The 13532-nt window shown below is 37.5% G+C and overlaps 1 protein-coding gene across 4 annotated transcripts in view; it reads left to right on the top strand.

Annotated features, from left to right (window-relative positions):
- The window catches only part of ANKIB1 (ankyrin repeat and IBR domain containing 1), an 88143-nt gene that overhangs the window by 66344 nt on the left and 8267 nt on the right, over positions 1 to 13532 (top strand). For all 4 annotated transcript variants that reach the window (XM_063412400.1, XM_063412410.1, XM_063412384.1 and 1 more), the window contains exons 9-17: positions 491 to 657; positions 4772 to 4860; positions 5883 to 6013; positions 9981 to 10115; positions 10677 to 10763; positions 10855 to 10921; positions 11287 to 11432; positions 12004 to 12182; positions 12733 to 12784. In XM_063412400.1, the coding sequence (XP_063268470.1) occupies positions 491 to 657; positions 4772 to 4860; positions 5883 to 6013; positions 9981 to 10115; positions 10677 to 10763; positions 10855 to 10921; positions 11287 to 11432; positions 12004 to 12182; positions 12733 to 12784 (1053 nt within the window). The remainder of the gene's footprint in view (positions 1 to 490; positions 658 to 4771; positions 4861 to 5882; positions 6014 to 9980; positions 10116 to 10676; positions 10764 to 10854; positions 10922 to 11286; positions 11433 to 12003; positions 12183 to 12732; positions 12785 to 13532) is intronic.

Here is a 13532-nt window from a genome sequence, read left to right as displayed (position 1 = left end):
TCAGAATAGGTTTGAAGCAAAGTAGTGCAAGTTCTTTTTCTCCTCATTTATTAGATACAAAAGAAGGCTTGTTACATTAACCAAAAAAGATGGGAAATAAATGACTGAGTTAGTCTAGTTCTGACTTTTGTTTAATCAGTAAGGTTTTCATTCTTTCCAACTGAAAGAATCAGTTCTGTTAATGAGTGTATTGCCAGTGCATATATAGTAGAAGTTTACCATAGCCCACATCACAAAGGAATTAACTTGCAGAGATTGAACATTTTGTTTGGAATGGAAGTATCATTCTTTTTGTAGGTCTGAAGTACTGTTAGTACTAAAAAAAAAAAAAGTGGAAATTAAATTATTCCCTTCCTAGAACTATATTTAAAACCATATAGCTTTTGGCTTTGTTCCTTCAAAAGAAGATTATGAATACAGATTGTTTTATAGCAAGGATGAAATCTGATCTTATGTGATACAATATTTTGCCTTTTTTTTTCCCCCACAGGCCTTTGTTGAAAATAATCCTGCTATTAAATGGTGTCCTATACCTGGCTGTGAAAGAGCTGTAAGGCTAACAAGACAAGGGTCAAACTCAACAGGATCAGACACGCTGAGCTTCCCTATGCTAAAGGCCCCTGCAGTAGATTGTGGCAAAGGACATCTCTTCTGCTGGTTAGTACTGGAAGCTTACCTGCATCTACACAAACTCACAGACTGCTGTTCCAGGGCTAATTAAAAAGTCCCCCATGGCTCCAAGAGTGCGACAGAAATTGGTATGGAATGGAATGTGGCTGTACTATCCTCTATCCACACCCTAAATCACCTCATGTGCACAAATATTGTAGTGTCGTGGGGCACTGCAAGGATTTAGAATCCAAGAGTCATTATTGGCTCTGTTAGGTGCAAAACAGCAGCATGGAGTGTAGGGATGTTCTGTTCTGAGGGGCAGAGGAAAAACGGGATATTGGAACAGGGATTTTTGCATCTGGATAGTTGTATAATCAAACATGGCACATTCTCAGTTGTAATGTAGAAAACCAGCAATGTTAACTCTTTCTGAATTTTGCTAGAATCGCATCAAAGAAGCTGGAGTTTAAATAGGGTCTTAAGGGACTGTTTCCTTCACACATAGCTATTCTGTTTGCTGGATCACTCCAGTCTTTGTTTCACTTCAGGTTCAGCACTTTTTCTTTCTATTCTACTGAGTTTTAAGAGGAATACAAGCTCAGGAATGAGTAAAATGACAGATATTTTTAAAAATGTCCCTCAGATTGCCAATCTTCAGCACTTCCTAGAAAAGGACATAACAGCATCAACAAAAGTAAAAAAGATTTGGCATGTTTTTTCCTTGACATTATCAGAATGACAATTTATGACTATTGTAGTGGGACATCTTTATGTTCTTGGAAAATGAAAAAGGGTCAACCAGAGTACAGACATTCAGACACGCTCAGCAAATCTTCATTTTTCAATTGAAACCGTGATACAAGGACTCCTAAATCATCTGCTTGATTCCAAATATCATAATTCTTAGTGAAAGATGCTTCTAATTTTAGTTCTTTTCCCATATGAATGAAAGAAGGAAGGGAAAAAAAAAAGAGAAAACAGACCTAAAGAAACAACCACAAAAGCCAGAAAACAGGACTTCTTGGGAAGAGGTTATTTACCATGGATGGAGAACTCAGAAGGAAACAAATCCGTGGCAACAAACCAGAAAATCTTTTCTACCAATGAAGATACAGTAAAACTTAGTGCTATTCCACAAGCAGGTACCATCCTCCCATCCTTGCTCCTGATGATAGAGAATCAATTTTTCCATTAACCTGAAGGAACCTGAGACCACTTCAGTGTCATATTGATGTGAACCTTCAGACAATGGCAGCTTCTGCTTCCATTACATCAAATGAATGTACTAGCTCCCCAGAATGTTCTCTGGGGCAGAAAACATCCTGTGAGTGCCTAATTTTTAAGAGAAATGGTTTTTTTATGTTTCCTGATACTATTTCTGTATATTCTTTTTACATTAATGCTTTGAAATACTGCACAATTTAGGTCTTGAAAAATACCTCATGTTAGAAAGAAAATGTCCAAGAAGAGCTTTCCAAAACTTCTTTTTTCATTCCCACAAAATGAATGGAGAGTTCCAGCAATGGCAAGAAAGTTCTGCTAGCAACAAAAGCATCCTGCAGTACCTCAAATTGGAACCATTTGCTTAAGGACACCCCACTAGTCTTACAGTACAAAAACTCTATGCATGAATTCCTCTGAATTCCTCTGGAGAAAAAGTGTATTCTCAGTTCAACAGTTTTCATTATGACTGAATAATATGTGTTTAAAGGGAGCTTGCTTTGTCTCTTTAAATTTCAATCAGCACATCCCACAGTCCCATACTTCTGTCAGTTCTGCAAGTTTTATCCTGGTAGTCTATAACTTAGACATTGTAATAGCAATTGAGCTGCATTTACTAAGAGATTCTTCAGAATTTATGTGTTAGAAAACAAACCCCTAGATAATCACCTACTTTTTTCCTATCTATAGCCTTACTGCTCATAAAAGCAAGAAAATTGCTCTGAGTCTATTGAACAATTTCTTAATTTTTCTTGTTAATGTAGGAGTAGGAATGTTCCTCTTCAATACAGAGTTCCCTAGAATTTACTCAGTTTTCATTACACCCTACTAACAGCATCTTCAACAAAATGTAATCAATTGTGGCAAATACAAAATTCTATTCCCTTTCACAAAAAGCATTCTGAATTATTTAAATGTAGTATAAATTAAAACTGTGCACAAATCCTACATCAGTTTATTATCAGATCCATTCAACGTGTTAGAATCCCGTTCATGCAGTTTCAGAAGCACAAGGAATTGTAACAAGCAGACACCAGTGGCCAATAGCCTTAGCAGGCAGTGCACTCTTAGTTTTGTACCATGAGTCCTCACTCCTTTTATCCTCGATACGGGCAAGGGGCACAGTCTCATTCTGCAGGAGCAACAACTCTTCAGGTGCACTTGGGATGCCAGTATAAGTTGCAACCATGTTTTTCTGGTTTGGTTCAAAATATATTACCATGAGAGGGTAAAAATCCAGAGCTACATTCTTCTTTGGTGATGTTTTTAGCCCTTCTGTGAATTTTAACTTGTTGTGTTGAAAGTTGCTACAATTTTAATAAGTACTTACTGCGCCTTCAAAGAAATCATCCTGCTGAGCAGTGAGCAGGGCGTCTGGGGAGGCTCCTGCTGTTAACAGGCACAGCTGCTCGGTGTTAGCTCCTTTCATTCACTGCTGTCAGGAAGTCTACCCAAAACACAACTTTCATAAAGATTTTCATGAACAGTAGGCTCAGTGCTCTTACTCTTGTAAAATGACATCCCAGCATAAACATGCTTGGTGTGGGGTGGGCTGAGGAAAGAGCTTCTTCCATGAGCAGTTGTTCTTGAACAACTGTTGTAACTGTCCTATATAGATACATTTAGATATAGATATGACTGAACTTCATTAAAAATCCACAAATTTACCAGTTTGAAAGTATCAAAGACATATGACCCTCCTCTCGCCCCCCATAAAAGATTGACTAATCAATCAGCTTTTAAGTTAAAACTGAGCTTATCAATGTTAAATCTTTGCTAGTTTCAGTCCTTTCTGGCAACAAATACTATGTACTGTGAGAGGGTCTTGGCAGGCTTAAAGTCAGTTATTTAAGTGTCCTACTGTCCCACAGATGTGAAAGGTGTTAACTTTCAACCAAGGCTGAAATCACCTTATTACAGACCACTTATTCATTTTAGTACAGTCTTTCCCAGCTAAGATCTTAAATCCAAATCCGAGATGCATGTGTGCTGAATTTAAGCTTTTTTGTTAGCAGACTAGCTAAGGGAAAAAATTCAAAACTCTTCCCATAACCTTTTCTTTGTTCCTCAAGTCCTGCTTAAAATGTGGATTAGGGCAAACAGAAGAGTATTGATGTAGCTTCTGAACTTGCACTGCAAGAGAGCACTTTGCCACTGGATCTGCAGCAAACTTGTGTATGCTCTGCTGCAGCTGGTGCCCTTCTGAATTATTTGCTTTGATATGGCAGATGGCTGAGGCTATTTGCTGCCATTCCAGTAGAAAAGAAGGAGCTATTACAAATCCGGAGTGCATATTGACACATCCACACTGAAGCACCATCTGGAAGCCATATATCTGCTGCCACTGTGTAGTAGTGATTGCCATCCTTAATCCTAGTAGGAACTTCAAGGGAAGCTCAAGAGACTCATTACTCCAGCGTGTCCATGTAAATAAGTTCAAGCCTCTGTTTAAGAGACCACGGTGGAAGGAGCAAATATCCATAAATACTTAGGGCTGGTGTTGAAGGGCTTCAATCTTGTTCTAGATTAAAAGCTTGAATCTAGTTAAAGGTTGATTATTGCAACTGAGCAGATGCAAGTAATTCTACATAAAATACATTTCTGCTATAACCTACTTTTGGATTAACTCTGGAGTCTGGTTTACCTTTATCACAGAAACTTTATGAGCACTTTTGTGGCGCTAAAATAATAACCAGGTAGAAGAACAAACTGTAAGCCAGCTGATTTGTTTCAGATTGTAATTTTAAAAAGCCACTTTCCTGTCTCATTTAAATTCTTTATTAATAATGGTCATCTATGCTTGTGAGCAAGTAGTCTAAGTGTGTTTTAAAACAATGCTCTGAGCATGTCTTTTACTTTTTTTTTTTAGCTTGAATCAATTTTGACTTTAATTCTAAATCTGAGTTATAAGTAATTGTGTATACACCTTCTTTTTCAGGGAATGTCTTGGTGAAGCACATGAACCCTGTGACTGCCAGACCTGGAAGGACTGGCTACAGAAAATATCTGAAATGAAACCAGAAGAACGTAAGAGCCATGCAGGGCTGACAGGGAGGGTGCGGGTGTTTTGCGCTCATTTTGATCTTTTGGTTTTAGATGGATTTTTTTTTTAGTTCCATTAAGTAAAAACTGGTTTCAACACTGGTTGAAAAATAGGGTAAAAGGGAAAGAAAATGATAGTCCTGAAGGAGAGGCTGGTTATGCTTTAACTTACAGCACTGTTTTAGACTGTTCTTTGTAGAACATTCCTCCCCACAAATACATGTGTGATTCAGTCAGGGTATGCAGAACTCCTTCCCTTCCTTTTAAAGTTTTGTTTCATTAATTAGTCAATTTATTCCTGCATATAACTTCATTTACCCTATACAATTTTGATTTTTAGCCCAGTCTGCTCCTGTGATTGAGTAGTGTTCCATGAAGATTTTTATTGCTTTAAAACTAATCCAAGCCAATAGGGGATAATAATAGTAAGGTTGAGGGTGAACTGCAAGGGAGTTGTAGGAAATGGCTCAATGATATGTAATATGTACTAAAAAAACTAATAAAGGTTAGGTTTACACAGGACAGATATATTCTTAGTCAATGTTAACAAAAAAAGTAAAGATGACAACAATTTGAATACATACTAACTTGGTTACCACAGTTCAGAGCCATTCCATAGTATGTTAAAACATTTTGGAAAGCACAGAAAATTTTGCATTAGAGGCAAAATACACCCTACTTTATCAAACTATACCTGCTTTTTTATATATGTATTTACACATTTATAGATTGTAATTGTTACATATACTGTATATAAATTCTTATTAATATAGATGTGCAGAAATACATTGAAATAATAAGTGTATTAATAGTATATAAGTATAAATTAGAAAATATAATAATAAAAAATATGTGAGAAATATGTAACGGGGAAAATTTCAATATTTTGTCAAGAAATAGGGCAACTTGCATCATTCCTAATCTGATTCTCACAAAAGATTACACAAGTACAATTCCAACCTCTCTGTTTTTGCATGCTCCGTGTCCTCCTGTCACCCTCTAAACAGTGGTGGGAGTGAGTGAGGCCTATGAGGACGCTGCCAACTGCCTGTGGTTACTGACCAACTCCAAACCTTGCGCCAACTGCAAGTCTCCCATCCAGAAGAATGAGGGCTGCAACCACATGCAGTGTGCAAAGGTAAGAGGGACCCATCGTGGGGTTTCTTGAGGAATTCAGCTTTGTATGTCCTGTATGTATTTTGGGGTCACAGAGGTCCAAAACCTCTGCAGGGTCATGTGTGATAGCTAGTGGAACCTGTTGCAAGAATTAGATAATGAGCAAATGGCAGGTTACATGTATTTAGAAAATGTTTAAAATGTACTGAAATCTGTTTGGTTGACAAGTGTACATTACAATGATTGAAATTTCATAAACACCTAAGAGTAATTACCCATACAGTATGAAGCAGAAATAATTAGTGGTTTAATCATCTTTAATAATTTAGAAGAGAAAGAACTGTTTTAATTGGTAGATGTAAGATTTTAAGGAAGGCTAAGCTCTAATGAAGGTTTTGCCTTACTATATTTTTCTTTTGCATTATTTCTCTAATATAGCAACAAAGCAAAAGAAGATTAGGTGGAAAAGTGTAAACGGGAATTAATCAGTAGGAACGAAAAGACAGTGAAGAGTGATTCCAAAGGAAATTTATTGATGACAGCAGCCAGAAAATTAGTCACAGGTTTGCACTGTGCTACCAAAATAGGAGAAATGTTTTATGTAACTACAAGTATTACTTCCTTGAGGAGCATCAAAAATAAGAAAGTAGCGAACACTTGACATAGTTGGCCTGCAATAAAAGGCTAACAGATTTAGAAAGCAATTCTCTTTATTTTTCTGAAAATATGCAGGTCTCTATTGCTATGCAGATCCCATTTTCTTTCTGTTGTCACATATTCTCTCTTTCTGTGATACGAATTGAAGATGGGTGCTTTTTTTGGTATCACTGGCAGCAGAGAACATTCTCCTACACTTTGATTTATGCCAGGTTTGCTGGTTTGGGGTTTTTTGGTTTTTTTGTCTTAAATGACGTTTAAAAGTGAAACACATAAATTCAGTGCTTCTAGAACTCTACTGAGCATGTGTACTCTATAGAGAGTAACTCTATAAGGTGTGTTTGTTGCAGCGGTTGAGCTCAGTTGAAGTAAGTGCCTTTAGGCTGCAGTAGACTTTGCCCAATAAAGACTGATGAATGTAGTTAATTTGCCATTCTAAGGCACTAGCTGACAACCAGAAGTCTCTTTTCTTTTTTGATGCTTATAGACAGCTTGATATATCCTTAAAACATTAAAAAATGTCCTTCACCAGGCTGAGGAGAGGCAGCTGCTGTCTGCAGAGATTTCTCCCTGACAAAAGAACAGTCAGATTCTTTTGTCATGGAGTGATCTCTGCAGACAGAAGCTGCCTCCCCTCAGCCTGGTGAAGAAAGGTGTCCTCAAGATGATTGCAGGGCTTGGACGCCAGGCATAGTGGTCACCTCATTTGTTGCTTCCTCTGCTGAAATAACAATCCCTGATGGAGCCTCTGCCTTTTTCTGCAGGGAGGTCTGCTCAGGCCCACTACATGATGGGCTATGGCTGCTTCTTAGCACGTAGCATGTACCTTGGTGTAGAGGAGGATACTCTTTACTCATAAAACTGTGTTTTCTGTACTTAAGCAGGCATTTTCTTGCTGTTTTATGAGTGCAGCTTCTAATGAGGCAAGGCTTACGCAGTCTTGCTCTCTCACTCCACTATCTATAGTAGTTTTTTAGCCTTATGGGTACTTTGATTTCAAGGAACAGGAGGAGGTTCATAGATAATAAATTGCTGCAAGTTTCATGAAACTTGGTAGCTGTGTGGTGCAGAGACTTCATTTGTACTGCCACCAAGAGAGAGGCTGAAATACCTACCCAGCTCTTACCTGCTCAGCAATTACCTGTTCTGTGTGGCTCAGACCGTGGCCAGGCAGCAGATGGGCTTTGTTAAGCCTAGGTGGTGATGATACAAGGCTCAGTGATCATAAAGGCACATGAAACAGAGCTCAGGAGTTCACCATAGAATATGCTGAGTTGGAAAGGATCCATCAGGATTAACAAGTCCAACTCCTGGCCCTGTGCAGGTCACCCCAAGTGTCACACCATGTGCCTGAGAGAGCTGTCCAAACGCGTCTTGAACTCTGTTGGGCTTGGTGCTGTCAACACTTCCCTGGGGAGCTGTTCCAGGGCCCAAACACCTTCTCAGTGAAGAAACTTTCCCTGCCTTCGAGGGAGTGGACAGCTCCTCACAGCTCAGTGCAGACTCAGTGTTCTTTGGAGTGCTGTGTCCAAGTGGAGCCGTCGCATAACGCGGTTATCCAGCGCTGTGCTGGATGTTTTGTCCAGAAGGAGACTGTGAAAGTACCAGAAGTTCTGCTGGAGTCCAAAAAGGTTACATCACCTGGCTTCCCTTGTTCAGATGGGTGGGTTACCCTGTCAAAGAAGGGAATCAGGTTCCATGAGCAGGATCTCCCCTCACAAAGCTGTGCTGGCTGTGACCAATGACTGCATTATCCTTCAGGTGTTTTTCAGTACCTCCCAGAGTAATCTTTTCATGATTTTAGCATGCACTGAAGAAGCCTGACAGACTGGAGTTTCCAAGGTTGTCCTTCTTGCCTTTCTTGAAAATGATTTTGGGTTTGGGAGGTGTGTAGAAACAGCTGATGTGGTTTTGAATGTCTCATGAGACTGAGATACTGGGAGGAGGGTCTGGGAACACTGTGTGAATCTTGGGTTTTGAGGAGGCTTTTGGATAGATGAGAGATTAAAAGATAAATATAATGGAGTGGTCAGATGGGAGAGAATTTGGAAAAGCTGAGATTGTTGCAGTAGGAGCATATACATAAATTAATAGGAAGTTGAACTTTATTCAGTTGCTTTTGAAACACCTTGTTTCATATGATCTTTTGAATATTTTAAAATTTTTTTTCTTATAATGAATATGAATGGGTTTGAATGGTAGGCAAATGATATAGTGATACTCACTTAACATTTTTATACACCGTTGTTCTTGTACTTCATTCTCAGCACTTCTCACCATTTTTTATAAGCCAGCAGCTTTAAAAAATGTTTGAAAACAAGAAGGAATAGCACAATAACAAGAAGAAATATTCTAGTCTTCATTGCTTTTCAGAAGAAAATCAGCACTACTGATTTTTGAGACAAAATTAGCAAAAGTAGAACGCAACAATTAGATTTCATTCTTTCCTGTAATGTATCTAAGTGATTGTATAAAATAACACAGACAAACATCTGGTATTGAGTAGGTATTCCTGGAAAGGTTAAACTTATCAATGAGAGAAGAAATGCAATTTAATTTATCAAATGCCATTAACAATACTCAAGGCTTAATATGAATTAATGTAAATTTTCTTTCCTCATCTATAAGACAGATAAAATAAACATGATTCACCAAATTGTCAAGTCTTTTGCTTATCCTTCCATAAATAGCTTCCAGTTATTTTGAAATTAACTAGCTGAGAACTCGCTGCTAAATAGAGAATATTTGATCTTCTCTGATGCAGAGACGCTTGAATAAATCACCTTGTACCTCCTTGAAAGATTTTACCTATTTTGAAAGCACTGTACTCAATCAGTGCAGAAAAAGCTCACCCAGAAGTAATCAAAGTTTATGTTCAGAGTTTTCCCTTGCTTTAGTAGTTGTTATCAATATTTTGTATCAGGAACACCACATGACAAAACCACCAGTAATCGTGTTTTTTAAGTAATATTAGGAAAAAATAATTCATTCTTTCTCATTAATAGTTTATGTATTATTTAAAGAAATGAGACTTTTTTTTAACAATAACAAAAAGCAGACCTGATCAGCTGTATTTACCATTCCATTTATTTCCTCCATTTAAAACTTAACATGTAGATCTAGTGCAGTCTAATGATCCAAGGTACAAAAATGATGACTGACATGGTTTGATAAACAGATCTCCTGAGTAAGTAAAATAGGAAGAAGGCTTCTTAAAATCTTGTTTACACTCTGAAAGCTTTTAATTCAGTTGTCCATAGAGGAATAATGATGCCTAACTGCAAACCTAAGACATTTCAACTTTTTTTTCCTTTTATCTGTTTTTTCTGAAGTGCAAATATGACTTTTGCTGGATATGCTTAGAAGAATGGAAGAAGCACAGCTCTTCCACTGGAGGCTACTACAGATGCACTCGCTATGAAGTTATTCAGCATGTAGAGGAGCAGTCCAAGGAGATGACAGTAGAGGTAAGGAATGAATGTGTGGAGTTGAAAAATAGCACCAAGGTTGCAATTCTCCATTCAGGATAAGTTTAATCAAAATTCTTCCAAACCACAGTTCTAAATGGAAAAATACAACCTTAAACATACCAAAGAGACAGAAAGAAAGGACTGCTTATTTGTGGATGCAAAAGATTTCTGCTTTTGACTTTATTAACAACCACTGGTGACTTTATTCAAGTCGTTTTACTTCTCTGTGACATGGTTTCCTTTTGTGAAATGAGCATGTTGGTCCTGTAATTAGCTGCTGTGCACTACAGAAGACTTGCCTTAATTTTGGCTTTTGGAAGGTTGCTTTAAATAGCAGGCACTGATAGTGTATCAATTCTTTGGCTGCAGTATTGGCAGTCTTGTGAATTTCAAAAAATTAATTTTGTCTTTCTACTTATGTGGCACTTAGCACTGTGTGCAAAACTTTTTATATAGTCTGAATAGAAACAGTTCGTTATTTAATTATATCTAGTGGTGGTTGTTGTATTAAATTATAAGATTTATTTTGGTTTCTTTTGTTTCTCCATTGTTTTCCAGGCTGAAAAGAAGCATAGAAGATTTCAAGAGCTTGATAGGTTTATGCACTATTATACAAGATTTAAGAACCATGAACTTAGCTACCAGGTGTGGGTCAAGCCATTTTTATTGATCTTTATTTCTTTTATTAGTCCCAAAAGAATTATCTTACTGTATTTTGTTTATTTTCTTCTTCTAGTTAGAACAGCGCCTTCTAAAAACAGCCAAAGAAAAGATGGAGCAGTTGAGTAGAGCTCTAAGTGGAAGTAAGTATTTGCTGGGACCCGTGCCTTTGATTTGAAATCACATCAACACAGTTATGGCTAAACTGTTCTTGTTTGGATAATGCTCACATCAAGTCTGCTGTGTGAGGTCATCCCTGCAGCACTAGAATTTGTAAGCATTGGATGAAAGTTAAATGGACAGTAAATCTGACCAATTCCAAAGCCTTGAGGAGGAAGTAGCATTAGAGTTAGAGGCTAATGTTCTGTGCTTATTTCTTTTAGTAAGAACACTATGCAGTCACTGAGAACTTACTGTACTTTACTTGCAAAATATTTAACTGATATGCACAAAAGTAATGCTGACATCAGCAGGCAAATACTTTCCCAATGCTTGTTTCATATTGCAGCTGAGGGAGGCTGTCCTGATACCACATTCATTGAAGATGCAGTGCAAGAGCTTCTAAAAACTCGCCGCATTCTTAAGTGTTCTTACCCATATGGATTCTTTTTGGAGCCTAAAAGCACAAAGAAAGAAATATTTGAACTTATGCAGGTAAATACATGGACATATTTTACTTTCCTAATGGCACTTTTTTAATATTAGTTTCAGTGTCTGTTTGCCATTTTTGTAGTACAAAACTGACATACTTGTTTTATATTTGTAACCAAGTTTGAAAAAATAGCATATTTTTTATATCACTTTGCAAAGGAAAAGGATAAGGACAGAATGGAAGGAGAAAGTAAGAAAATTTCCTGTTAATCTGCTTTCTGATGGTAACATTTTAGCTTCAGTTTTCATCTCCTTCTCTAGCTTCTCTTTCTTTCCATTCTGATGTGCTTGACATCTGGGAGGAGGCAAAACTGGGGGAGTACTTGGGTCTGCTGCCTCCTTTCCTGTCCCTTGAAGATGTTCAGTATTTCAGAGTGCAGGGAAATCCTGCTTCAAGCTGGAGGACAGAATATAGGTCAGTAAAAGAGTAGGCTATGGAGCAGATATTTTGGGGTATTTCCTAAGGTGTTTTCAGGAAAATGGATATCATTCTGCTCAGTATTTATGGAGAAGAGCTCTTCCTGGTTCACATTTCCCTGTAGAACTGTTTTTTCTGTGTTATTAACTCTTGCAGACAGACCTAGAAATGGTCACTGAAGACCTTGCACAGAAAGTAAACAGGCCTTACCTTCGGACGCCTCGCCATAAAATCATCCGAGCTGCTTGTCTCGTGCAGCAGAAGCGACAGGAGTTCCTGGCTTCTGTGGCCCGTGGGGTTGCTCCTGCAGACTCTCCAGAAGCACCCAGGCGCAGGTAATCCACCCAAAACACTGCACAAGTCAGAAGAAGTTCTTTTGATAGCTGCCAAAGTGGGTGAATCTACTGCTGTTCTCTGACTGTGAGGTAGATGCTAAGTGTAGTGGTTGTAAATTACTGTGGGAGTGATATTTTCTTGGACATTTCATCCTTGTGGAATTACAGCCTTTGGGGGAAAATGCATTTTTCGTTTTTCAGGATCACTGCTCTTTGTGTTGCAACCTAAATTGCTTCCCCATTTGTGATATATTAATGATTAGATGCCATGGCTTCCATTTCAGTTTTTCCATCAAGATTGTCACTAAATCCCTGGTACACTTCAAAAATCTCTTAAGTATTTGTGAAACATATCAGACAGCTCTGGAATAGTCAACAGTTTAACTGTAGGGTTTTCAAAATAAATTTTTAGTTAAGAATTATAGGGAAGACTTGTTAAGTTTAGAGAGCTACAATTGCAGTAGTTTTCAGATTTCAATAAGTTTGGAAGCTCTGGAGGTCTACTCTGGTTCTACTTCTAAATTTGATGGTATATCTTTCCATTTTATAGCTTTGCTGGTGGAACATGGGATTGGGAGTATTTAGGATTTGCATCCCCAGAGGTAAACTATTTCTTTTTAATTTTTTAACTTAGTTCTGCATATGCTAGAAACACAGGTATGATCGCAATCTGCATGAAGAGCTTCCTTATCCTGAGCAAAAGCATTTCAAGTTGGTTAAGCTTTCCATTTCATTTATTTCACAATAGAAGGAAATATATTCGTAGCTAATTGTGCAGTGACTCTAAACAATGCCTCTGACAGGGATGTAGTAATCTAAGGTGGCATTAGACAAGCTATTTCGCATTCGTTTTCCAAGTACATAACCAGTTCTAAAAATGAATATAAACTGCTGTCTGTGTGCTGGAGAACCTTAAAGTAATCCATCTATGAAATTGTGTAGATTACTTCTGAATGCAGTATCAGTTCAGCAGAATTTGACAAAAATCTAAGAAATTTCCATCCTCTGTTACAATCCCAAAACACTCCTTGGCATATCCTAAATACTGTTAAATATTTCAAATATTTATTTTTATTGTTATGTATTGAAGCAGGATGGAAATTGCATACTCAAATGACATTAATTTTTGCTACCCTACCAAGTATGAAAATCATTATTTTTTAAATAAATATTTTATGATCTGTAAATGGGAAAGAGTTAGGTCGTTTTTGAGACTCTGCTCTGAAAAATGACAAGCTTCCTCTAAGGCTTTCCTTTATCATCTTAATTTTTAGTTAATGTTTGAGAACATTAGATTAAAGCATTCAGTCAGGAAGGAAACTTCATTTCAACATTTCCTTGTTTGCTGTT

This window comes from Prinia subflava, chromosome 1 (genome assembly GCF_021018805.1).
Source record: "Prinia subflava isolate CZ2003 ecotype Zambia chromosome 1, Cam_Psub_1.2, whole genome shotgun sequence".
Taxonomy (NCBI): domain Eukaryota; kingdom Metazoa; phylum Chordata; class Aves; order Passeriformes; family Cisticolidae; genus Prinia; species Prinia subflava.
This window is presented reverse-complemented; position numbering and strand designations above follow the sequence as displayed.